The sequence below is a fragment of the Molothrus ater genome, chromosome 1 (assembly GCF_012460135.2).
Source record: "Molothrus ater isolate BHLD 08-10-18 breed brown headed cowbird chromosome 1, BPBGC_Mater_1.1, whole genome shotgun sequence".
NCBI lineage: Eukaryota > Metazoa > Chordata > Aves > Passeriformes > Icteridae > Molothrus > Molothrus ater.
In genome coordinates this window covers 100,548,474-100,573,983 of record NC_050478.2, presented here as the reverse complement: position 1 = coordinate 100,573,983, position 25,510 = coordinate 100,548,474, and the positions used below count along the sequence as shown (strand labels likewise).

At 41.1% G+C, this 25,510-nt stretch overlaps 1 protein-coding gene across 2 annotated transcripts in view; it reads left to right on the top strand.

The window, feature by feature from the left end:
- The window catches only part of GNAL (G protein subunit alpha L), a 183,833-nt gene that overhangs the window by 152,654 nt on the left and 5,669 nt on the right, over nt 1-25,510 (top strand). For both annotated transcript variants that reach the window (XM_036404464.2, XM_036404465.2), the window contains exons 6-11: nt 14,919-14,973; nt 17,330-17,403; nt 18,249-18,307; nt 18,552-18,672; nt 19,911-20,041; nt 22,036-22,103. In XM_036404464.2, coding sequence (XP_036260357.1) covers nt 14,919-14,973; nt 17,330-17,403; nt 18,249-18,307; nt 18,552-18,672; nt 19,911-20,041; nt 22,036-22,103 — 508 coding nt within the window. The remainder of the gene's footprint in view (nt 1-14,918; nt 14,974-17,329; nt 17,404-18,248; nt 18,308-18,551; nt 18,673-19,910; nt 20,042-22,035; nt 22,104-25,510) is intronic.

Sequence of the window (25,510 nt, the reverse complement as noted above, 5' to 3'; positions counted from 1 at the left end):
AAGAAAAAACCCACAGCCTGACCAGATGGAATTTCTTTTGTACTATAAATAACAAACCTTCCTTTCTTTCATGGTTTCAATTTTTATATATTTCTATCTAAACTGCTTCTTCCACAATATTCTTTGTCCTGCTGTGTTCAGGGATGTTCCTTCAGATGCTCAGTAGATGATGTAAATAACAGAACAAAGCTCTTCAACACTGATAAAAATGTGTATCAGTATATATCTGTAAAACTCTAAACATGCTGTGTGGCTACCCGGGGCAGTCCCATTCACTTGAATGTGTGTTCTGGGGATAGTCAGAATTAAAGACATCTTGTCTAGATTTGGCGCTCATCTAGGTAAATGGGTTTATTAACAGTTACAGGAAATATTGACTGCCTAAAAATGTTGTGGGTTATGGGAAATGCATTTTTTTCCCTCAAAACACTGCATGTGTATTTCATGTCATGTCATAATTCACTTTCTCAGTTGGGTGTAGTTTGGCAGTATTATTTTTATTTATTAATGTTAAAACATTGCTTTCTCATTATATCTTTTATTCCACTCCTTTCCTTAACAATTGTAGGTCATGTTTAATGTTAAAACATTGATTATTTTCATAGAAGCTATGATGCCACAGTGCACTGGCTCTTTTGTAAAACTCTTACTTTGAATCCCTCACGCAGTGTTGTGCATGGACACATCTTTGACTATTGGTGTGTATATGGCAGCTATACTAAATTTTAATTGTAGCCAGCTCATTACCAGACTTCTGGTGATAATCAGTATAGTTGTGTTAAAGCACTAAATACAAAAAAAGTCTAGTTGAATCACCAATGCTGTGCTCTTGTATTCTACTTCCAGCACCTCTGTCTTCTGTCCTATTTAAAGACCATAGTCATTCAGATTCTCAAAGCAAACAAATTTAACTTAAAAACACTTCATGAAAGGATAGAGGTGGGGTAGGGCTGTAAAGAGCTGAGATGCTAGAGCTTAATTCACTTTTCTGGTCTTTTTTTTGTTCTTCTGATGTAATTAAGCAGGGCATGGGTGTTGCAGGATGTTGTACTCCTTGCCAGAACAGAAAACATTTTAAGGTGAACTGCTGAAGAAAATCAATTACACTGGAAAACAAATCCTGCATGCATAATTAACAAAACCTCCTTAGCACTTGTGAGGCTGTTCTTCTCAAGAGGCAAGTTGGGGTTAATGATGGCAAATTATGGGGTTTTCCTGGTTTTCCTAGTTGTTTCAACAGATCAGTGTGCAGGTCTTGCTGTATAAGCAGTGAGTGTCCTGGGGCCCCCTCAGCTTATGGGCCAGCCCCTGTTTTGTTGTGGCAAATGATCCTGGCCCTGGCAGTCACCAGGGAGACAGCAGGCCCTTCCTGGAAAGTGGAAGGACAGACCTAGTCTGTGTCTTTGCTGCAGTGTCCCCATAGGATCATCCACATTATAATGAGGAGAAGTGTTTAAAATACAATATACCATACTAAGAGGTAAAGCTGGAGCCTGCCTTGATCCTGGTGGCTTGGTGGAGGTTGCAGAGGAGCCTGTCAGTGCTGGTGGTGGATTGTGCACTGGTGGTTCCCTTGGGTCACATGTGGACAAAACCACTGTTAGGTAGGGTGTTTTTCTTGCATTTATTGTATCCTGTGCTAAGCATTGGAAGATATGAGAGAGGGCTAACAATCTGTATCTAAAGCTGCTGGATTTCTGAAAAATTACAGGTTACTCTTAATAGCAAGATAATTACACTTGAGGAGAATGACACAGTTGTGATCATTCCCCAGAATAAAAAGCCACCTCTGTACTTTCTAAGTACAGAGACATGCTGTGATGTCACATGGTGTTGGGCAGTAGTTCTGACTGTGGGGTTTAGAGTTGGGCTGCAGTGAGTGAAGAGTTGGGTCTTCATTTGCTTTGAGGGGGACAACCCTTCATTAAGGCTCCACATATCCAGAATTTTGCACACATTACTGATCTTTTAAGCATGAGTGCTGTCCCATTGAATTCCAAGGTCTTGTCACAATCAGTAGGATTACTTACATCCTTAAAACTATGCTTATGAGGGAGTCTTGGTAGAATCAAAATTTTTCTTGCACTGAACTTAGTCCTTCTGTATATCTAAAATATTTAATCACTCTGACATAATAAAAAAAAGTGCAGGGAAGCTCAAAACTGACATGTAGTCAAAATATCTTGCCATTTGTTTGAGTTTATTTTACCTACTTTTGTTCTACAAAATTCCCTCTTACTTGTAGATTCTGTGAAAAAAATGCTCACCCTGACAATGGTGTCAGTTTTGAGGAAAGGGTCAGCAGTTTTTCAGTGCACTTCTATTATGCTCCAGATTAATTTTGGTCATCATTTCTTTCCTGCGGGCATGGGCTGTCCATGTCTTTTCTAGAGGAGCAGAGGTGGCCCGGGACATCCACAAAGGGTGGTGGTGGAGCCCATCATACAATTTCTCAGTGCTGAGATGGGGAGAAACACAAACACAAGGCATTTAGAAAGGTTGGAAGCATCCCCATTTTCTCACTTCTCTAATTTGGCTTTTGTCCACATGAGGTTTTGACACCAAATCTGCTCAGAAGTACATTGCAGTGCTTGAGCTGAATTTAGATCAGAGAAGGCCCAAATCTAACATGTAACCAATAAATGAAGATATATGTCCTAAAGATGTGTTGTTGTTTGTTACTTACATGTCTTGATTTGTTGTAGGGTTTTCAAGGTATTAGAAATACTTTTAAAAATACTGAAATTTAGAAACCATAGTCAAAAACATTTCATTTAAATATGAGTATTATTTGTTTTCACTTTTTGAATGAATTGCATTGAGACCTTCTCAAAAAAACATCTTGCAAAACAGAAGAAGTATCAGTGTCTGCTGAAGTAATAAATGGCTTTTGATTTCAAAATATCACAGTTATGTTGTAAACCTGTGCTTTTTGGGTTTTCTTAAAATTTTTGTCAAGGCACCCCCAAACAAAGTAATGCCCCACAAAGCAAAGTTATTATTCTTCTGAAGGAATTGTTTTGACATCTAATGCATGATGCCCCATTGCAGTACAGACATTTGTTAGGAGCAGGAGATCAGTATTTGTAGTGCTGGAGTTAGGACTGGATTATGTGTAATCTAATTAAGGAGGTTACTAACAATTTGAAGGGATTATAAGATTTGCAATTATCTCTGTGCTTATTTGATTAAAATAAATGCTTACAGATTTAGCTGCCATACCTGTGCTCTGGTATTTGGGATCCACATTTGGGTGGAAGCAGAAGAAACAAACAACAACAAAACTTCATGGTTTAATTCTGTTTCTGTGATGATTTCAATACAGTGTGTACTCCCTAATTAATTTTCACTGAATTGCAGTGGACTTTATCATTAAAAGCCTTTTGAAGAAAGGTTTTTTTAGGGGAGGGAAGACCACTTTTAAAAATAATATACAGTCAATCTAAAAATTCATTTTTTAGGTGGTGGGCAAAGACAGTTATTCAATAGGATATGCCTTCGCTTGGGGCTGAGGCTTTGTTTGTAACTTTGCAATTTAGGTCTGGTATCACTTAATGAAGCTTCCCAGACTTCTTGTTTGAAAAATGTCCAACTCTGTGTGATGGAGAGTGTGATTGAGAGTTTCATCTCATTGTAGAGCCAAGATCCCAGAGAATAAAATCCCAGAGATAAAGGTTTTTCTTCTTCTTCCTTACACTCCACTTTGGATCCTTCCACCTCTACTTCCTGAGGGCTTGAAGAACTTTTTTATTAGAGGTTTGGTTGAATTCAGACTTTCTGTGAAAGCAGTTCAGATCCTTAGAGGTCTTCACAAGAGTCGTTCTCGCCCTCAGCACGAGTGCTGGGCACTCTCCTTCTCAGAGCATATCCCAGCATCTGAGCCACAATGTCGTAGACATGGTTTGGTGAGGGAAAGGGAATCTGTTAGGGAATTTGTTGTTTTAGGCATCCTTATGTTTCCAGTGAGAAAGAAAAAGCCAAAGTATAAAAAGGCATCTCCTTTTCTCCCTGAAAATACAAAACTTGCACCTGCCCTCGGAGCCTGACCACAAGGTGACCTGCCTATATATGTAGGCAGCTATAAATCATTGCGTGAACGTGAGTGATAGTTCCATATTTAAAGAACAAATGATTCCTGGTTTCCATTTCCACAGGTTACATTCAAGCTGGAAATAGCATTTTTAATCTTCTCTTTAAAAGAAAAAAAAGAGAGAAAAGACAACATTTTGAGATCTGAACTGATATGTGGCTTTGGGTTTCTGACATTTATGGCTTATTTGTATATTCCTTTTCAACCTTCTCCAGCTGCTACTGCATAAATCTTGCACGTTTTTCCCACTAACTATATGGATGGAGAAGACGAATTAGGAAGTTCAGCTTCTTTCTCAGTGCCTGTTTTTAGGAGTTTTAAGAGTAGTCCAGGATCTGAAACTGGCCTTGGTGAATTTTTTTTCAATAAGGTAGCTTTTATCAAGTTTCTGCCCTTTCTTGTAGATGTGAACATGGTGCAAAGCAATAGCTCTAGGAAGTGGCATGGTGACTTTTCAGCTGTAAAGGCCGAAGTTGTTCTCATAGTAGCACTATCATGCCCTCAGGGGTAGTGATGTTGGCCACAATCCTGCAAGGAGCTGCAGCTGCCAGGCTCCCAGGTGGCTCCCTGCAGATCCTCAGGCTGGCTGGGCCATGCTGAGACCCAAGAAATGACAGCTGCCTGTTTGGTACAGGGTAGAGAGATTAAAAACAGAAGCATAACTTAATCTTTAAAGTAACTCGAAGCAGGACATAATCAGGTTGTTGCATAATTATTTTCCTCATTCCTCAAACTCAACTCATTGTATATTGTTTTAATAGTACAAATGCACTGTGCACTGTAAAAGTCAAGAAAAATTGATGAGAATGTAAAGAAACTTACAGGGAGTACAGCATTAGGAAGGCTTTTCACAAAATGCTCTATTAATAGTAAGAAGTTGTTAATGTGACTTCCTCTCAGATGTACAGTTAGCAGGGTTGTAGGGCTAGTTTTTAACACTGAGCTGTTTAAATAGCTTATAGCTGTTAAATGGAATTAGGCCAATTATTAGCAAGTTGGATAGTCACTGCTTTCTTCTCCTTCCATTTTTGTAGTAACAATTCATCTTCTTGCTTTAGCTTCATGCCTTCCTCCAGCTACCCGAGGTGATCACTCAGCCAAGCTGTAGGTGGTGTGACCAGTTGCTTGAATACATTCAGTGGTTAAATATATTCTGTTCTAAAATGGGCAGGATAATGGTGATTTAATGAAAACATCTCAGCAGCAGCAGCATTTGTAATGATACAGGAATTTTCTTATGACTCTAATGGTTATGTCTAGCATTTTTATCTGTACTGTTAGACCTCTGCTTGATGTTACTACTTTCACCTGGTAATTTCTAGGGCAAATGATCATATACAGATATTTACCTGGTACTATTTTTCATTAATAGCTGTGGAGTGTGTTGTACATGGGAATAAGAAGGATAACCTGTCTGCTCTAGACTACAATTAGGGAAGCCCTAATAAACTCTAGCCCTAATAAACATTGCTTCCATGAGCAAGTTTGGGAAGAACAAGCTTTGAGTCCTTCCCATTGAAGGTGAACCGTTGCCGTGTTGCTGTGCTTTGCTAAAGGGAAGGCAACAGGTCTACCTCTGAATGATGGGTGAGGTGGTTCTGTTGGGTGTTTGGAGGTTAAATGCTCAGGAACTGCTGGAAGGATGTCAGTTCTCATCATCCTTCTGTCCTTAACTCCTGAGCCATTGATTTTTGGCCTGTTGTGTAAGTTTTCTTGCCTTGAACATTGACAAGGTAATATCCAATGTCAGTAACTCTGAGAAGAAACTGGTGAACCCCACAGCAGCCCAGCACATCAAAGGATTACTCAGAGTTGTGTCCAGCATGACCCTTACCTTTAGTGAAACACATCCTTCACACAAGGTAAAGGTATGAGAGTGCATGTTAAAGCTGGGACAAGGATTAAGGAGTGCAAAAGAGAAATGATCTGTCACCACACTTCATAAACTGCAGTAAGGTAAAAGAAATTGTTCCAGGTGTTCTGCAAGGTCAGCATTAAGAGTTTATTTTTTCCACTGTGCAGGAAGCTGCTTGCCTTCCTGACTTTTCCTTAGAAATATTTTTCTGTTTCCTTAGTTTGCACTGATGGCATACTTCAGGTTTTACATGCAATCCCAGAAAGCTTCTTCTCTGGTAGGATGGTTGTCAGGAGCCCTCATATTCCTTGAATGGGTGTTATCTGTAGAAACTTCAGATGCTGTCTATGTCTTGGAGCCTCCAAGATATTCTCATGAGAGCTGTGATCCTGTGATTCAAATGTCAATCCTTGATGCTACTGCAATTCTCCTGTTTAACACCAGCACTCACTCAGACTCCAGCCATGTCAATTCTCCTGGCCATGTCAACACCTGACAAGCATGATAGGTGAAAGCAAACAGATAAGACTCTTGTTTTGCTCAGGATTCTAACATGCTGTTCCTTTCATTTACATGTCAGCAAAAATGCACAGGTCTGAAAGCAGTAAGAAACATGCATGTGGGCTTTTTCTGGCCAGGAGTGTTCACCACCCTAAAGAATTCACTATTCTTCATCTGGGTTTTCAAGAGAGTATTAGCATCCTCTTTGGGGAATCATCTGGCTTGATTTTAGGCCTGAGAACTTTTGGCAGCAAGTTCTCTTGCACTGGGTTTGGACTGGTGCCACAGGTAAACACAACCTTCTCATGACTTCCTCTTCAGTCTAGGTTTTTTTTACCTTTGTTTCTCCCATTTGAGGATTTTCTGCTTTCTCTTTTGTAGAAACCTGCAGTCAAAGTGGTTTTTCCTTTTTGGCAGTCACCATAACAGATTTATTATTCCAAACCACTTCCACCAAAGTGATCTTCAATTTCCAACAACCATTGCTGTTTCTAACCTGGATTTGGCATTCTTCAGGGTCTCATAGTGCTTGGTGAATTTGTGTACACTAGGAAGATATCTACAGTGCAACCATTTTTGAAAACAAAACCATCAACCAGAATGTGTGAGTTGCACTGAAGTAATTTTCCATTAGAGAGAACAAGATAAACTTGTAAGCAACAATGGAAGCTCTATTTGCAACATCCAGGGAAGATACATTTTGTTAACTTTTGACATCCCCTGGCAAGGCTGTGGTATGTATCTGCTGTTTGTAAACCTGATGCATATTATAGCTTTGAGTTATTATCAAGACTTTTTCCCACAGCTCAGCTTTCCTGAACATAAAAGTCCAAGTCTTTTTTGAAGAGTTGACCAGAAGAGATGGAGGTGAGGTCTTGTATGCACTTCAGTTAGTGGGACATAAACCCAAGGTTTTGATCTGTTCTTCTGTCAAAAGGCACATTTTGCAGGTCCTGATGGGACAGCTGCATTCTGCCCACGTGTCTCATCTGATGTTTCAGGTATTCTCAGCTTCCCTTCCAGCACCAGTCTGTGTAGTTGCTGGAAGATGCTAAACAGTTGTTTCATTCAGACAGTGGATAAAGAGATCCTAATCTGCCATACATGAGCTCACAAAGCAGTCAGGATCCAGATCTCTCTGGATACCACAATATGAGCTTTCTGCTTTCAGGTTTTTATCTTTGGGTCCTCTATTCAAAATTGCACTTATGACTGCAGAATGTGCTCTGTGTAGCCTTTACATTGCAGAACTCAAATCTGGATCTGTATAAACACTCCATGGGTGTATCAATATGCACATAACAATTGCCTGCCTAGGATTATCCACTCACAAGGAAGAAGAAGATACACTGAATTTAGTGGATTCAAGCTGGTCAGAAGGAGGGTCTGCATGTGCCAGTCTAAGCCTCAGATTTTATCAGTGCTTCATTCTTACTCTGTGTTTTGCAGTGGCTCCACCACTTGCACCCCTGGGAATAAAACGTCTGAACACACGCAGTAGAAAAATAATGTCCCTTTTAAAATAAGTAAATAAATTACCTTTCTTCTTTATTCTCTCTTTGCCTGTCATCTTCCCTGTTCTCTGAGATCCCATGTGGCAGAAGTTGCAGATGATGAGTCTCATTTCTCCTGGAGCCTGTTAACCTTTCTGTGTGAATGACGGTTTTCCAGATTTAAGTCTTAGTCAGTGTTTATGTTAAGAAGAGGGTTAATGATGATCCCCATAGGCCTCTCGCTCGGAAAGCAAAAACATCTGCTTAGCCAAGAAGTGGTTAGTTTGCTAAATTTAGAAGGAAGAAATGCATTTCCCAAAATTTGCACTGCTTCTTAACAAATTTAGGGAACCAGTGGGGGCAAGCAGTTATGGAAGTCATACTGTTTATTCATTTTTAGTTTAGTTCATGTATTTTCAGTTAAAAGTGAGATTGTTCTTATTGAACAGAAGGGGGGTATTACTCATATGTCTGAAACATTTAATGCAGTTGAACTCTTTGTGCATTTGTTTAGCTTAATAGCTGGACACATACCAAAGCCTGTGAAGCTTAGAGATGTTCTGCAGTACGTGCTTAGTGGTGGAGAAAGTGAGTTTGAAATGGATGTCTGCTAGGAAACTCCCTTAACCAAACCCATAGATCAGGAGAACTACGGGTTTTGGCCATCTTTCTGTCTCCTCACCAAATGTGCCCCCAGTTGCCACCAGCAGTCTGGCTCCTTACAAGAGAAGGTCACGCGATGAGTGGTGTATGAGCCCTTGGTTGCAGCCATCATTCTTTGTCTTTGCTCTTAGTGTCTTGGCCAAAGGTGCCATCAGTCAATAGGGTTCAAACTGGACTTCTGCTTTGTGCAATGGTGAGGGAGCATTGATGGCTGGTACCAGTAAAGCCTCTCATGACAGCAGTGCTCTTGATGACTTCATGGTGGCTGGGGCCACAGCTGGCAGCAGCCGTGGCCAGTGACAAAACGGGATGGATTATGTGCTCCCAGTCATGCTTGTGCAGCAAACTTGGGTGTCCAGGAGAGGTCACCATCGGTGGCCCAAGACCCTCCCAGTCTTGTTGCCCCTCTCCCTCTGGAGCAAGCACAGTGGCCGGTGCTGCTCTAGGGAAACACACAGCTTTGCTAAAGGCTGTAGAATCCTCTCACTTGTCTGTGGTCCCCAGCAGACTGGTGGTGACCCGGCTCCAGCCGCTGCATCCCCCCAGGCCGAGCAGAGGGCTGGGCAGATGCTTTGAACCGCAGATCCTCAAGCTTCCCTGGGCGGAAAAGGAGCTGGCGGTTTTCAGGCATGACTGTACTTTGCTCTCCCTCTTGGCATCCTGTTTAACCTTTTCATCTCCTGACACAGCAGGCTCTCCTTGCTGGCGAGCTGGAAGGTGCGGATGGGTGAAGGAATCCCACCGGCTTCTGGTCATCTCCACGCAGCCCTTTGCCAGCCCCGGGCAGCGCAGCATGAGCTCTGCTGGGAGGCTGGCGAGCCGTGGGCAAGTACGGGAGTGAAAACTGAAAAAGAGGATGAGCAAAGTAAATTCAGGAGATCTTTGCTAAATTCATGTTTTACCTGTGTTAGAGCAAAAACCTCACGGCGAGACCCCGCAGAGCCTCACTCCGCCTGCGGACACGCTCTGGGGAAGGGGTGGGCAGGGAAGGGAAGGAAAAGGAGCGGGAGCCGGGCAGAGAGCGCCCCCTCCCGGCTGTCACCCCCCCCCACCGCCCGTGTGTCACCGCCCGTGTGTCACCGCGGCTGGAGGGACGCGGAGAGCGGGATCGCGGTGAAACAGAGCCTCCGTACAGCCGCGAGCATCCAGGGCACGGAGCAGGTGCCAAAGCCGTGTGACAAGTACATCCGTGGGTTCCCAACCCTGCTGGAGGCGTGCTCTGTTCCAGCAGCATCTTCAGTACTTGCGTGTCTGTTTTGGGTGTTCTGTTCCATAGCAGCAGCAACTGGTGATTCAAAACTGGGGCACAGCACCCGTGAGCCAGGGTGGATCCCAAACAGGTCTGGTTGTCCCTCTTCCCTCTGCCCTGCTGTGCCCTCTCACCAATGCTGGCTCCTGGTGGGAAGTGGCTGCAGAGTGCTGTGGAGGGAGACAAGGGGAGTGCTCCTCTTGCACGTGGAAGCTGTACTTAAAGTATATAGATTTAAATTCAGCAGGAAAATCGTTAGCCACTAAATTTTGCCAAGCCTTCCAAGGGATTTCTGCTGATATTTTCAGCAAATGACTTGGGAAAATGAATCCTTTAGGGGTTAGAATATTACTGGAGGCTGTTTTCATTATGTCTTTCTAAGTTACCTAGAAATACATCAGGATAGTGTGAGTTTGCTTGAAGCCCAACCTTAGAGCCTAAGGTATTCAGGTATTCTCGAAAACAAAAATCTGCAGTTTCCTGTTTCAAATGTTGCTGGAAGAATTAACAGGATTGTAATGGCTTAGCTGATTAAAAAATATATATATATTGGGGGGGAAGGAGGGAAAAAGTGCAATAAATATGTTGGTCTTGAGAACTGCAGCAGAAACTAAAAAGAAAAAAGAAAGTCTTTTCCATTTCATCTCTCTAGAGACTTGGGGTGTGTGTAATTAAAAGTCCTAGTGCTGATTCCATATATATACATATATATAGTTATTTGAGCCTGGCTGAGATGTTTGCAAAGCTCTTAATGGTCCATCTGAATTGTAAAGGTTTGCTGACCCCACAACTTACCTGAAGATAGTTTTGGGATTCTTCACTTAAAACCTTAAAGATTTGCCACAATACGTTTTCCTTTTAAAGAGACAAGCATTTTGAATGGGTTTGATTTCTTGTTTTTCTTGGGAATTTTTTGATGTGAGGCCATTGAAATGTTCAGGTGAGAGCATAAAAATGGTTGAAGGAGATCAAGAGTTATTAAAATGCTGAGTTTGTTGTATTGATCTGTGATTTAGCATTTCATCTTTCCAGTTCTTTGGATGTCGAAGTACGCTCTCACAAATACAGCATGGGTTTTCTGTCAATCATATTATTCTCAAGACATGATTTTTCTTTTAATTGTCATTTTGTTTGTGGAGTCAGAATATCTACACAGAGCTGTGTAGTGATTTATTTAGTGAGAAAAGAATTTTCATGTACAATTACCTCCTTTTTATTTGTGCATTTATGAATCTTTTTTTCAGAAATTCTTATATAGCTGCTACTGCTGCTCAAATTGCCATGGTTTTTAAAGAGAATAAAGCTTATTGATAGTTCCCACATGCACTGGCAGGCACATCTAAAACCTGTACTTTTGTGTTCACAGCTTGCATAATATAAAATTTAGAGATTGCTTGTCAAACTAAGTGTCAGCTGAGTTTCCTAGGAAACTCACTGAAGATATTTATAAAACTACAGATCAGCTTAATAATAGATATAATAATGTCAGTAGCTCATTATTTTTTAACTTTATTGGTCCATTTTAGTTTGCTTTAGTTTGTTGCTAAACTAAACCACTGCATTTCCAACCAGAGCAGAAGAGACCTTCCTTCCAATAACTTGCCTAATTAAATTAAGAAAATGGTAGTTTCTGCTATTTCATGTAAGGAAATATAAAACACCCTATGTAAAATTTAAAAGAATATAAATGTCATACTAATTATCTGACTGAATCTTTATAAGTAAAACCACAATAGTGAAATATAAATGTAAATATTGTATCATGTTACTGTTTTATTCACTGTTGAATTGTATGTGTGAATTTGAAGTTCATTGCACATGCATGCAAAACAGTCACTGCAGAATCAACATAAATCCTGAGTATTGGTTTCTATAGAAGCTAGATAAATAGAAGACCTGTCAGTATTGTAAAAAGGCATGATTCTGTGAAAATAATTACATTCTTGAGTGGAAGAAAAAAAGTATCTAAAAAGATAGTAAGTGATACTTGGTGTCCATTTTTATTCATTCTTCTGTTACCATGTTTTCCTCGCACTGATTCTTTGACTTGAGACATCAGCATTGCCGCAGTTGTTGTTTTTGTACTTTGGGTTCTTTAAATGGAAATTTCAGTCATGTAAATTCAAAATTTGCTGATCTGTAAATATATATATATGTATAAAATAATCTATATTTTGTCAGAACATAATTATTCAAGACAATTAGGATTAGGTGAAGTTAACATTCTCTAGAAAGCAGTTTAGAAAAGTAATTTCAGCTTTCCCATTTTAATACGGTAATAAGAATGAAGTTAGTGTGTTTAGAGATGAGGCGGTACTGACTCCTTATCTCATCTGGAATCCATTTCTTGTACCCAGTATGTACATTTGCCTGTCAGGACTATTTTTTGATGCTGTGCTAATTAGTCAAGTAAGGAGCTCATATGAAGGATATTCAAGAACTGATTTTTCTTTTGAAAAGCTAAGGGAGTAGCTGTCTCTGTTCCTCTAAGAAATCTCATTGCACACTTAACGATGTCGTTGCAGAAGAAATCTTAGGAAGCCTCTCCATCACACACTGAAAAGGTTAATTTCCTATAAAGCTACAAAATTTATCCCAATCCTAATAGTAGCTGCATGTGGATTTATTGGATGCTAGTGATACCATTCCAGCTTGTTACAGCAAGGTGGCAGGTAAAACCTTGTAAATCATTGCATTTATTTTAATATGGCTTACATGAAGACAGAAACCTCACAAGCATAAAATGGCACAGCTGCTGTGTCAAATGATATTTTTTAAGCATGTGATATTTGTCAGAGCTGGCTCTCTCTTAGCTGTGGTGTCGCAGTTTGGGGGATTCAAAACCGATCTTTCTACTGGGAGGAAGTGGAAGTTGACTTCAGCTCATAGACAGGACATCAAATTGGGAGACTTGCCTCTTTCCCAACCTGCCATGGATTGTGTGTAGTGTAACTGCATTACTCCTCATCCTCTGTTCCTTACTATAATTTGCCTGTTTGAAAGTGCTAACAACCAAGAACCTCCCTTAAGTACTTGCATAGATGAGAAAGGGGTGAGTTAGCACTTAATACTGTGTTGCACCATTTTGGATAAGTTCTGCCAAAATGATAGTGGTATTGTGGAGATAAGATGTATTGTTTCTGATTTATACAGCAACTTCACAAGACATGTTTCTACAAAAAAAAAAAAAGTCAATTCACACTGTCTTGCAAGGTTTGTGATGGAGTTGTATTTGTGCACAAACACTGACTTCAGTCCACACTCTTCAGTAGATCCCTTTCTGTGTCAGACATAGTCTGTACTTTGGAACAGACTTTGAAGAACAACCATGTTAAGGAAAGTTACTCTGATCAGGAAGTTTCAGCCTAGAGGCATTTTTGCTTTGGGCTTTTTTGCCTTCTTTTTTTCATGTTCTGTGCTGCAAGCATGACGCGAGAGTTCTCTCAGTGATAGGTGTGTCACTTAAAAATGCATCACTCTGCTCCGGCCTCTGCATGGACCGTGGGATAACTGAAGTTAAACTTTGCTCAGTCTAGGTGATGACAATCATCTGACCAAAAGGTTCAGCCTGAATAAAACTGCTTTCCCATGGTGACTGTAGCTGACTATAAAAATGTACTTTTATATTCTCATATAAATTTATAGGGCTTTTGGCAAGGAAGAAGGATTTGTGAAATGGTGCTTTTTCTTCAGAGTTTCTTCCATATAGTTTTGCTAACAGGCACCCATTGGGTTGTGCTAAACAGTGATATTTTTTTTTTTTTAACCCTGTGCTTAGCAATCACACCTTGATCATCCAGACAGAGAAGCTGGATATTCTAACTGTAGATACTGCATTTTGTTTCCCTGCTAACAATGGAGGTTTGAAAAGGAAAAACATTTTAAGTGAATATATATGCAGTGTATTTTCTTTTCCTTTCAGTTCATATCCGTGGGAAACTGCTATGAGAATTACAAACAGCTTTTAGGGGGCTATTTTTTCAACTGGCCAGTGTGTGTGACCCTTGTGTTAACAGTGAGTTACATTTTAAGTCAAGAGTTCACTGTTTTTTTCTTTCTTTCCCACTGCAATTAAGTGGGACACATATTCCAAGTGCACACTCAAGTAAAATTGGGGAAAACTTGCCTTTTGATAAAGAAGTCTTGATAATATTGTAGTGGAATATGTCAGCCAATGGGATATTCACTGCCAAATACCAAATAACAATGTAGAAATTCAAGAAAGCTTCTAAGTCGTACAGGCAGTCTGGGGAAAATGAGCCAGCTGGGCTCAGATCTAAGAAATGGATGGAAGCGAGAGAGGAGAACCTGCCTCTTTTAGCAATAAATATAAAATCACATTATTATGTCTGTAAGTGCTGCCATTCTAACACATATTAGGAAAGAACTAAAGCTTGGAAAATCTTTTAAATAATCATAGAATATAGTTTACCCTGTTTTCTGTTTCTCTTATCTCTTGCCCTTCCCTGAAGCCGTCTTTCTTTCACTCCGTGCATGTCGCTGAGTTTTGGTGACATAAAGAATCAGATTCATTAACTTCCACTTTTTGTGCTTTAGTTGCAGTGTTGGAGGGCAGCAAGTCAGTCCAAAGCTTTTTGTATATACCAACAAGCATTTCTGCTAACATTACTGAGACCGTAATCTACATAACGTTATACTTGATCAGCATTATCCTAAATAAAGGCACCCCTTTGCCACATTTCCTATATTAAATCCCAAAATATTTTTTAAGTCTTAACAACCATATAATGTTATGATCTGTGGTTAGTCGTAGTATTTTTTAGCGGACCTCACAAAATTGTAACATTTTAACTGCATTTTGAAGCACTGGTGAGTACTGCATAATGGTAACTTTGAAAGTGCTGTATTGAAACACAGTCTGGGTAAAATGTTTGTTTGGCTTATAAAATATAACCTTGAGCAATATATGGAAATAATCAGGCTCCTAACTTTACCATTCAAGTTGTGTTTTTCTTCTCAGCAGGACTGTAAACTAGAAAAGTTAGTGAAATGTCTTTTACTAGACAGTATTGTACATATCTAAGTGCATGTTTATTTTTCTTCTAGCTTTTTAGAAAGAATTGACAGCGTCAGCATGGATGACTACACACCCACAGATCAGGTTAGTAAAAATAATGGGGTAGGGTCTGAACTAAGACTGATATTCATCTGGATTTTCTGTGTAATTTATTTTAGTCCCTACTGCAGCTGAAATAAGACATATGGCAGAATAGCAAAATATGGTCTAGCAGTTTAAGTAATGGATATTAAAGAAGAAGAGGCATTTTGGTGGTGCACACTTGTCTTTTACTGTTGTAACATCTAGGTCTGTGATTCTTGTAATACATCCGTTTTGTCTTCTTGTTTCCCATTCTGTGTCCCACAAAAATCAGGTGAATGGAAAAAAGAAGAGAAAGCATAAATGTAAAAAGTTATGGTTTCCCTCACCAGCCTTTGGTATAGAGAAGCTATGCTTTATTTCAGTGGTGGAGGTGAGCCCAGAGGGAGGCTTCCCGTGTCTATCAGAAGGGTCCTTCACAGGCAAAAGCTTGCAGTGAATAAGGTGTCCAGATCCAGGGGAGAGCACCTGTGGCAGCAGCAGAGCTTGCAAACTTCTCTGTAGGCCTGCAGATTCCTTCTTTGCAAGCTGTGCCCATCTCCTGCAGGTAGCAGAGTTTCTATTCAAGCCTTATTTGCAAGGCAGTACATTTTTTTCCCAGATACTGTGGTACATCTTGAGGGAGTGCTCTAATGGCAAACACGTTCATTTAAGGCTGAACTGGTGCAGTCTTGAAGTAAGGAGGGGCTTCACCATATTGCCTGGCTTCAGCTGCTTTCCCTGAGCTGAGGCTGTGTGCTTTCCTTTGCTGTCTCTTCAGCAAACATTCTGAAGTTGTTATTTTTCAGTGCTGCTATCCCACTGTAACTTAGTCAAGATTGTGGGCCACGTCATAAACTCCAAATACAGGTGGCAGAAGAGAATCCCTGCACTGGATAATTCAGTCTAACAATGCAAGGCATATATAACAGGTGGACGCCCTTAAAAAGAAGGCAGAGCTGTCAAATCTCACTGTGCAATTAGGGAGTGAAATTCAGAGAAATGAGGTGACTTGCCAGAGATCACCCATGCAGAGAAGAGCCTGTTCCTTCAGGTCCATAACCACAAGCATGTCCTATAGTCTACCCAATATAGGATCAATTAATCAAGCACTCAGGACATTTTCAGACCAAAGGAATTAGCACTGGGGTTTGTTCCCTCTAGACCTTATGGTTTTAGCATCAAGATCACACACCTGGAGAGAGAAGTCAGTGAAGAAAAGCCTCGTTTTTGCTTTCATTATTTACGTTAGTTCCTGTTTGTTCCTGGGAGGCCCTTCTCTACCTGAAGTAGTCTTTCATCACCTAGAAATTTTCCCTGATATTTCCTTTGTGGAGAAATGTCTTGAAAGATCAGAAGAGGCCCTTGGTATTTGGCAGGTGGAAAACTTGCTCTGAGAAGAGGATTCTGCTTTTGTTTTTGTTTTTGTCCTGTTGCCCTGTATCAGTTGTCTTGCTGAATTAACTGGTAAAAATCACTTGTTTTTTCTCTTCCCTTGCTTTCTGCTTTTTGGGTTAGTTTTTTGGGGTTTTTTTGCACCATAACAAAGTCAGCAAGTGACAGAAAATGACAGGAGTGTATAAAATAACTAAACATATTAAATAAGTGGCCTTCAGCTGAGTGCATGCAGCTGTCAAAGCAGCCAAGGTTTGCCTTGGCTACCAGAAGCAGTAGATGGTAGGGTAGGAAAAAAAAGGCAAGCTGAGCCTGCACTCTGACTGCCTCCTTCCATCCAGGAAGGAGGCATCATAAATTGCTTTTACCTACTCCCCTTGAGAATTCAGGAAATTATTATTTTTTAATTATTAAAGGAGAGTTGGTGATGTTGTAAAGTATTGCTAGTTTAAAAAATAGGAAAGAAATGCCATATTTCTGCACGACCTAAATTCTGTTCCCTTGTGCTCTGTAACAGAGCTTTAATTACTCAGTCACAAGCTATTATTTCGATAGGATTCCTGTCTCATTCAGTACAAAAGAGGGCAGAGTTAAGGTTGCCTGGGCAACTGTAAATCTGGAGTTTTCTAACATTTGAATACTTGACTTTACAACATGAATAACATTTTTCTTAGTTTTATGTAACTTCAGAATTCATTATCGTCATGACATACCAAGGTGTATAAGAACAGGTTTCAGTGGGCAGTAAGAAGAACATAGATGGGGTCTCCTGCTTGCTGAGTGCACAAACCAAATGCAGTGATCATTATTAAGTTTATTTACCATGTCAGTACAGACTAATGCAGATTTACCAACAGGTCTGATTGAACTTAAATTAAATGAAACATTTAAGACTTTTCATGGAAAATAATATTCCAAGCTTTTAAGAACAAAATTACGTTAGAAAAAAAGCCTTACTAATCAGCTTCTGTGTTCTCATTTCCAGGACCTATTAAGATGCAGAGTGTTGACATCAGGGATTTTTGAAACAAGATTTCAAGTAGATAAAGTAAATTTCCAGTAAGTCTGTTAGTAATGATTTATGAATATCATACTCATTTTTAATAGCTTCATTCAGATGTCTCTGTTCATGTATGCATGGTATAGCAGGCTTAGGATGGGAGTGGGTGGGTTTTTGTTGTTTGGTTTGGCTTTTTAGCTCTCTTTCCAGAGGTCCTAGTAAAATTACCTCATACTTTGCAAAAATAGCTTTAATTAGTTACATGTATTAGCAATGCTCTATAGTAGGGTTGTGCATGGCTTCTTGTAAAAACTGGTGTATTGGTGTAGCACTATAAAATCATAAAATACCTTTGGGGATGAGAGCTCACCAGAAGTCAATGGAAATCCTCCCTTCTTCCAGAGGGCTGCAAGCTCTGTGTTTGTCAAAGTTTTTTGCTGTATGTCTAAAACACCCCCAGGCAGACTGGCTTCTCTTGACACTTCTTGTCCAGAAAGGTGGCAGTGCTCACAGGGCTGAGCTGCCTCATGTCCTCCCCCATACAGAGATGCCCTTTCCCCACCACCCTTCAAAATATCCCGAAACCTGTTCTTGTTTTTAGTACAATATCACGTGCCACATGCACTGCTGTGGACTGGAAAGGCCAACTCTTGTCCTTGAAGAGTGTATTTCTCATTTTATGGGTTCAGTAGCCTTCTCCTGGCAGAGCAGGGCAGGTGGAGCAGTGCAGCTGTCTCTGACATGCAGTGCAGCATCAGCAGGTCTCTCTCCTCTTCAGGCAATATTTTACTTCCCCTGTCCTTGGGGCTGTCGGATTTTTAAACTGAACCCTCGTGCTGTGCATGCTTCATGTGATTTTTCCTAGTGCACATAAGTGATATAACATCCTATGGCTTTTTAACAGCATGTTTGATGTAGGTGGCCAGAGAGATGAGAGAAGAAAATGGATCCAATGCTTTAATGGTAAGTAAAAACATTCTGTGTTTTATTTTAAACTTACTCTCTGAGGTGTGAGCAGCTTAGTGTTCATACCCACACACAGTACCTCACTAGCACAGAAGTCCAGTGTTACAGATAACTTTTTTCTGGTATTTTTGGCTGATTGGTGAGTAATGGTGGTGTTACCCTGAGGAGTATGTGCTGGGATAACAGATATGTTCTATTCTCTCTCTTTTCCTTCCTTCTCTCTTTTGTGTTTTCTGCCCAGATGTCACAGCTATCATCTTCGTTGTGGCTTGCAGTAGCTACAACATGGTAATAAGGGAAGACAATAACACAAACAGACTACGGGAATCCCTGGACCTTTTCAAAAGTATCTGGAATAATAGGTAAAACAAACCTCATTTCCCACCCATCCTCCCCAGTTTAATTACAGTTCAACTCCTTTCAAAATAGGCCTTCCCTTGCTGTAGGCTCAGATTGTTTATTCAGAAAATATCCAGGTTGGGCCAGGTCTTAGAGTGCCCCCAGGGTGACACCCCCCCTGACAGGGGCTGTGGCACAGGGACAGTGCACGTGGCATTTCGTCACTCCTGCCAAAATGATGCAGGGCATGGGAACAGCTTGGAAAGGGCAAGCCCCCCCAGGCTGGCTGCTGCAGGAGAGCAGGGAGGCAGGAGAGACCCCCTCCTGGCATCACTCTGCTGCTTGGCTGAGACCAAGATCCTCTGAGGAACATTTGATCTCCCCCTCCAAAGCAGCAGCAGGAGCAGCTCCCTGTGCTTGTTCCTTACGAAGGCAGCTGCTCTTGTAAGGGTCAGCTCTGAGAGCACAGGCTACTTCTGCCTTGGGGGGTGATGCTTCACACCTAATCTAACTGGAACTGCCATTAAATTGCCACAGTGCCTGTAAATTGTAGGTACAAAACCAAATAGCAACCCAAATGGGCTCCTGGTAGAGAACAAGTGAAAACAATGTGCAAAATAAGGTGATGAAGTTTTCAGCACATACCTGTGAGGATGCTCTGCACTGAGACGTGATTGAAGGTAGAGTGAAGGAGGAATGTTAACTGCACATCCCAAGGCACATTGTCACAGTGATGGATTAATTGGGGAAGAAAAGAGACATTATTTTCTTTCCATTCATCAGGTGTCATATAGGCCACCCTAAAAGATGGGATAACTGTGTGGATGAACAGTAGCTTAGAGCAGTCTGAGGGAAGGGAGCTTTCTAGCCTTTTTTTTTTCCTCCCCTTTATCACAACCAAATAAAGCAGACAGTAATGTCTGGTTGTGAACTGTGGTGCTTCTAGAAAATGTCATCAGTCTCCTAATTGGTAACTAAAAGAGAATTTAGAAAAAAATTTGAAAACTGCTCCCTTCAGCAATGTCCACTGCAGTTTTTATAAATGCATTTACTGACCTTAGAAATATACCCATTGTTCTGCACAGGTGCAGACCAATCAAAACAATCATTTAAGTCATCTTTTTTTTTCTGTTGAAGCATGTTCTACACTATTTCACTCTCTGTCCACACAGGGATAACCAGTAAATTTCCTCTCAATGTGATAGGTTTTTGTTGAATAACATGTCAGAGATAACACAAACATTTGGTTTGTTTTTGACAGGTGGTTACGGACCATTTCTATCATTTTATTCTTGAATAAACAAGACATGCTGGCTGAAAAAGTCTTGGCAGGGAAATCAAAAATTGAAGATTACTTTCCTGAATACGCGCATTATACTGTACCTGAGGATGGTAAGGTTTCTCCCCGTGCTCAGTTGGACCTGCTGGCATGGCCCAGCCCATAGCTCCTCTCCCTGTCTGTCTGTCTGTCTGTCTGTCTCTCACACACATTCACAAGCACACACTGTTCCTTGACATGAGCTGCTGGTCAGGTAAGGAGCATGCCAGCAGCATGGAGCTCACAGGCACCCCAGAGTGGATGGGTTCTGAAGGGGTTCCAGCTCCACAGCACCTGCTCTCCTCTTTTGGGAGGAACCACCAGGCCCAGGACAGCAAAGCAGCCCCACATTTCCCTCCTTCCCAGATGCTTCTGGGCCTCCCACAGTCCCCAACAGAACTTTGTTGGGGATTCATGAGACTTATTTTGCAGCCATTCTGCATCCTCCAATACTGTAAATTTCAGTTTTTGAAATACTGATGGGAAGCCCAGCAGACCAGTAAGGGAGCTTTAATGGAGGAAAACCACATCAATACATAGGAAGAGATTTGTGGTGATGGAATGATCTGTTTCTTATCTTCAAGAAGTGCAATGGTTCCTGCACCACAGTAACATATTGCAGAGGTAAACTCTGGTATTATGCCAGGCAGAGATCTCCCCAAAGGTCTCAGCTCTGTCTAGCAAAAGTGGTAAAACTTTTACTTTCTGTCCACTTGCCTCTGCCTTACCTGGGTGATGTCCCTGGCATGGTGCTTGCAGCCACCTGTTGGAAAAGGCTTTCATTCTCCACCAACCACCACCAAGAGCCTTGGTCACAGAGGTGAAGATGGCGATTATCTATTTTCAGCCTTCATTGAGGTGTGGAACTTCCTGAGTGTGATTCTGAGTTTCAGGTATAAATGAACTATCCTAAAATCTGGGTTGATCTGGCATCTGTTTTGTAATGGTAAGGATTTTCAGAAGAAATCTTATCTCCATCACCCAAATTTCCCCTTCCCAAACATGCACCAAATAGACAGAGATTGAGTGAATTTTCAGCATTTTTTATAATAAGACAATTGTCAGGAAAAAGTAGCTTTTGGTATTTCTCAGAGGGATTTCACAGTGGGTATCTAGAGTGATCCAGAATATTCACACATGAAACAGCTCTCTATTTTTAACCTGTAGTTGTTCACTTATTCTTCAGTTCCAGCTGACATTATTTAAGGGCAGCAGCACTGAATTCCAATATGCTGTTGATTGTGCTGCTGCTCTATTTTTACCCCCAGCAGTATGGATGAAAAATACATTTCCATATTCTGATATATTCTGGCCTTTACAATGTTATGTTTATAAGCATCTGATTTTGCTATCCTAGATGAGGGATAACACTGAAAGGAAATAAATAGGTTATCTCTTCACTGCATTGTTACTGAGAGTAAATACAGTCATTGCATGGCCTAGATAGTGACAACTTCATCTGCTGACAAACAGTTAATACTGAGCAACAAGTCTCCTGCTCAACAAGAATTTAATCCAACATCCCTTGATGGACAATATATCTGAAGTATTCTGCTGAATTGGGGCCTGGAATTAAAATACATTTATATATATATCAAAAAGTCTTTCAATGCTATAATTTTTTCCAAGTGTAATCTTGGACTAACCATTTTTTAACTCACATTCCTGCCTGCAGAAGCTTTTTTCAGGAGACACTGTTCTGCTGCAGAAACTGAACAGCTCAGCTGCTTTTTCTAGTCATATTTTCTGATAAAAGCTAAACCCTAACTCCCACTTGGTTTATATCTATATGAACAAACTTGTGGATGTGAGTAAGCCTTTTTGTGATATGACCCATGACATTGTTGCAGTGATTTCAGCAATTTTCAGGTTCCTAAAATATGTTGTTCTCATAGTCAGGCTTTACTGTAACTCTTAATTTTAGAATTACCTGCTGGGAGTCTCCTCTAGTATTTAATATTTCAATTTCTGTACTGAAGGGCTACTTCCTTCTTATTAAATCTTTTGTTACAAATAGATGATTATTTAGGTTTCGTGTTTCTGATGTCATTTGTTTTTACTTGAACAGCAATACCAGATGCAGGAGAAGACCCCAAAGTCACAAGAGCCAAGTTCTTCATCCGGGATGAGTTTTTAGTGAGTAATTTTCATCCTATGTGTGATTCTATCATAGGAAATACTGACAGATGGCATAGTTTATTTAGGGAAAACTGATGGGATTTTGCAGAAAGCTAGAAGGAGAGGACAACGTCTGGCAATTCCCTAGTTCTTTTCAGCTGCCCATCTTGCAGAACCTTCCTCAGTGCTGCACATTTTTATGCCAGTTTTGTATAAAGTCACCTGCCGTGCTAATTGACACACAGTAAGTGCTAGTGCTTAGAATGGTCACGTACAGTCCATGCATAAACAAATAGGCTTTATTACTTTTATCCTGCATTCCTTCAAGGAGTTTGGCAGTGATCAGCTGACAGCAGGAATTTTAAAAAGAAAAAAAAAGATTTTATGATTTTATGCTTAAATAAGATTTCTGGTTTGACATTTAGGAGGTTTACCTCACCTTTGGACTGATGTCATGGCCCTGCTGAAGCATCAAAATAAAATTTCAGTGTCTAGTCACACTTTTCTTGCAATTAAGGTTTCCTCTATAGCTGGAGTGAAGAGGTGGTGTTTACATTTTTACATTTTGAAGGTGAAAGCGGTTGTCAGGCACACAATCACAGCCCAGCCCTGCTGTCAGAGAGTGTAATCTAGTATCACTTGTGGCTTCACTCATTCTGAGTTGTTCCCACAGTGCAGAGCAGTACCAGAGACCAGAACCAAGGCTCATCCATCGTGCCCTACTGGTAGAAACTATATGTGTGTGTTTGAGACAACAAATTGAGTCATTAGAATTAAGAATTTTAAAGTCATTATGCATTTACAAGCATTGTTAGGATTTACAGCTGCTGACGCACCAAGAAAGAAGCAATTACTGTATTCGCACTTTGGGGATTTCCAGTTGCTGCCTTAGCCTTCCAGATCCTGAGGAAAAATGTCAGATTGTGCTGTGTTAATGTAAGAGTTACCAGAAAAACTCCCTTCAAGGCAGATCTCTCCTGTGGTGATGCTGGAATCCTGTGAAGCAGGTGATGATATCCAGTCTGGAAGGAGAGTGGCTCTGGGGGATGAGTTACAGGGAAATTAGGGTGAAACTCCCCACCTTTATCTATTTTTATGATTTAAGAACACACATTGAGGGTGAGGTCCTCACTTGCCATGACTCCCTGGCATTACAGAAGGGGGCCACCTATGAAGCAGGGAGGGGAGGTGGCGTGGGCACTGCAGCCACCCAGGAAATCCCTGTGGGTGCTGGAGGCAAGGGAAGCTCCGGTGCTGGGGCCAGCACCTGCCAGCTGCGACACTCCTGGGGGCTCACCAGGCATGGGGCCAGAGCAGCTTCTCCCTCATTTCCCTGCACTGCTGCAGGTTTGGCAGAGAGCATCTCATCTGTAACACGTCTGTCTCCTGGCTCAGTGCTCTGAGTAACATGGCCATGCCTGGAGAGGGCCAAGTAGAAATGGTCCCTTCCAGTTCCATGGGGTCAGGCACAAAAGGCTGAGGTTTCAGAGAGGGACTGATAAGGGGCACAGGAGAAATACAGACTGGCAGGGATCTGATGGCCTTAGCCAGGTGCCAGGAAGAAAAGGCCTGTATGTTCTACCTGTGTCTGCCTTGGCTTTGCTTTATACTTGCTTTCCCAAGTTTCCTGGTTTATGACCTTTTCCTTGCCCCACTCTGTTAAATTTTCAGGCATGGTTCAGAGAAGCCTGTGTTTATTATGCTTTATTGTGATTTTTATCATTGTAATAGGTCTGCGTAAACCATGGATATGTGTGACAATCAGCACCATGGTGCTGCACCCCTTAAAACTGCCTGGCTGTAGGAATGGTAGTGGCAAATTTAAAGCCTGTAATTTGAGGAATTTTAGTAGGAGGTTAAAATTGACCGCATTTCCAATAACTATTGCTACACAGGATAGATTAGAAAGGCAAAAGATGTCAGCTCCTGGCTTCAGGGCTGGTGTGGGGGCTGTGGCCCCTCAGGGTTGGGCAGCAGGGCTGGGATCCCTTGGATTTCAGTCAGGGAGCAGCATGGGAGGGGTGGCTGGGCTTAGGCCTGCACCTCAGGGCTGGGCTGGCAAGGGCATCTCCCTGTCCTGGAAGTGGATCTTGTGGGAAATCCTCTGTCCTGCAGCTCAGGCACATCCTTTCTTCTCCCAGACTCTTCCTGGAGGCAGTGTGTGCGTGTGTGCTCCTGGGTGAAGCTGCTCCCCAGCCCTGTTTTGGTGTTCTGCACACAGGGCTCTCCAGCTGCTGATGTTTAGTTTGAATACATCCCCAGTGTGAATACACCCCCATTAGAACAGTGGCATGACCCCTCTGGTTCCTGTCCTGCTGGTTTTACAAAACCTGAATCTGGGAGGTGAAGGAGCTGCTGCTCAAACACACAGGCCAGGATTCCTCAAATTTGCATGTCATCCTGACCCCTGCAGTGTAGGGATGCCAGTATTAAATATTCCTGCCTGGAAAGCAAATGTTCTTTCATCAATGTCCCAGGGGATTTTTTCCCCACTGAGAACTGGTGCTGAGTAACACGCTACTTTTCAAAGTGAGTGTCAAGTAGGGGTGACAATTCTGCATTTATCTTCAAATGAGGGGACTGCAAGAGCTGTCAGATGACAAAAACAGCCCCCTAATATTTTGAAAATACATCCTGTGGCATGCTGTGTATGTAACCAGGACACTGTGGGCAGATTACTGCCATAGACATGAGTGAAATCAGTGAATGATAAACACAAGCAGACAGTTCTCAGTATTTTTCATGAGGTTAAACCTCAAACTTGGTATTGAAAGTCGCATGATAAGAAAATGATTTTTAGACTGTGTATGAACACCCCTGTGGAATCAGTGTTGAATGTGTAATATTACCTAAATTACCTGGAAAAAGTCTGCAATTGCTTGTTGATCTAATTATGTAAATCACGGCTTCTAAATGCCTATAGTTTTGCTTATCTGTAGCTTCAGGTATTTAAAAGGCCAAACCTACACATAAAATAAATCCTGTGTTAAAAATATATGGTGTAGCCTGAGTGAGATGGAACACTCTTTTGTTGTTTAGCTAGAGTAATTTATAATAAAATTTAGAAAATAGTTATAGAAATCATTATCCTAAAAACTGACCTTCTGCTTTCATGACATTTTGTTTATATTCTGCAAGATAATGGTCTAGAATGGATTTATATTTGTCAGTCCTATAGTAATACAGAACAAAATTTAGGATATCTTTTTTGAATATATGTTTTAAGATCTTGGGGAATTTTAACAAGATAACCATGGGAAAAATGATCCTTGAAGTTAGAACCTAAAAAGGTTTGCAGTAGCCTTGAGAAAATGTAGTTCTGCATGGTATGATGTTTACTAGATTTTTGCATGCTTTATTACTCTAAGTGAACCCAGCCACTCTGGTGACAATTCCACCAAATTCTGGGCTCAGTGATGATACCA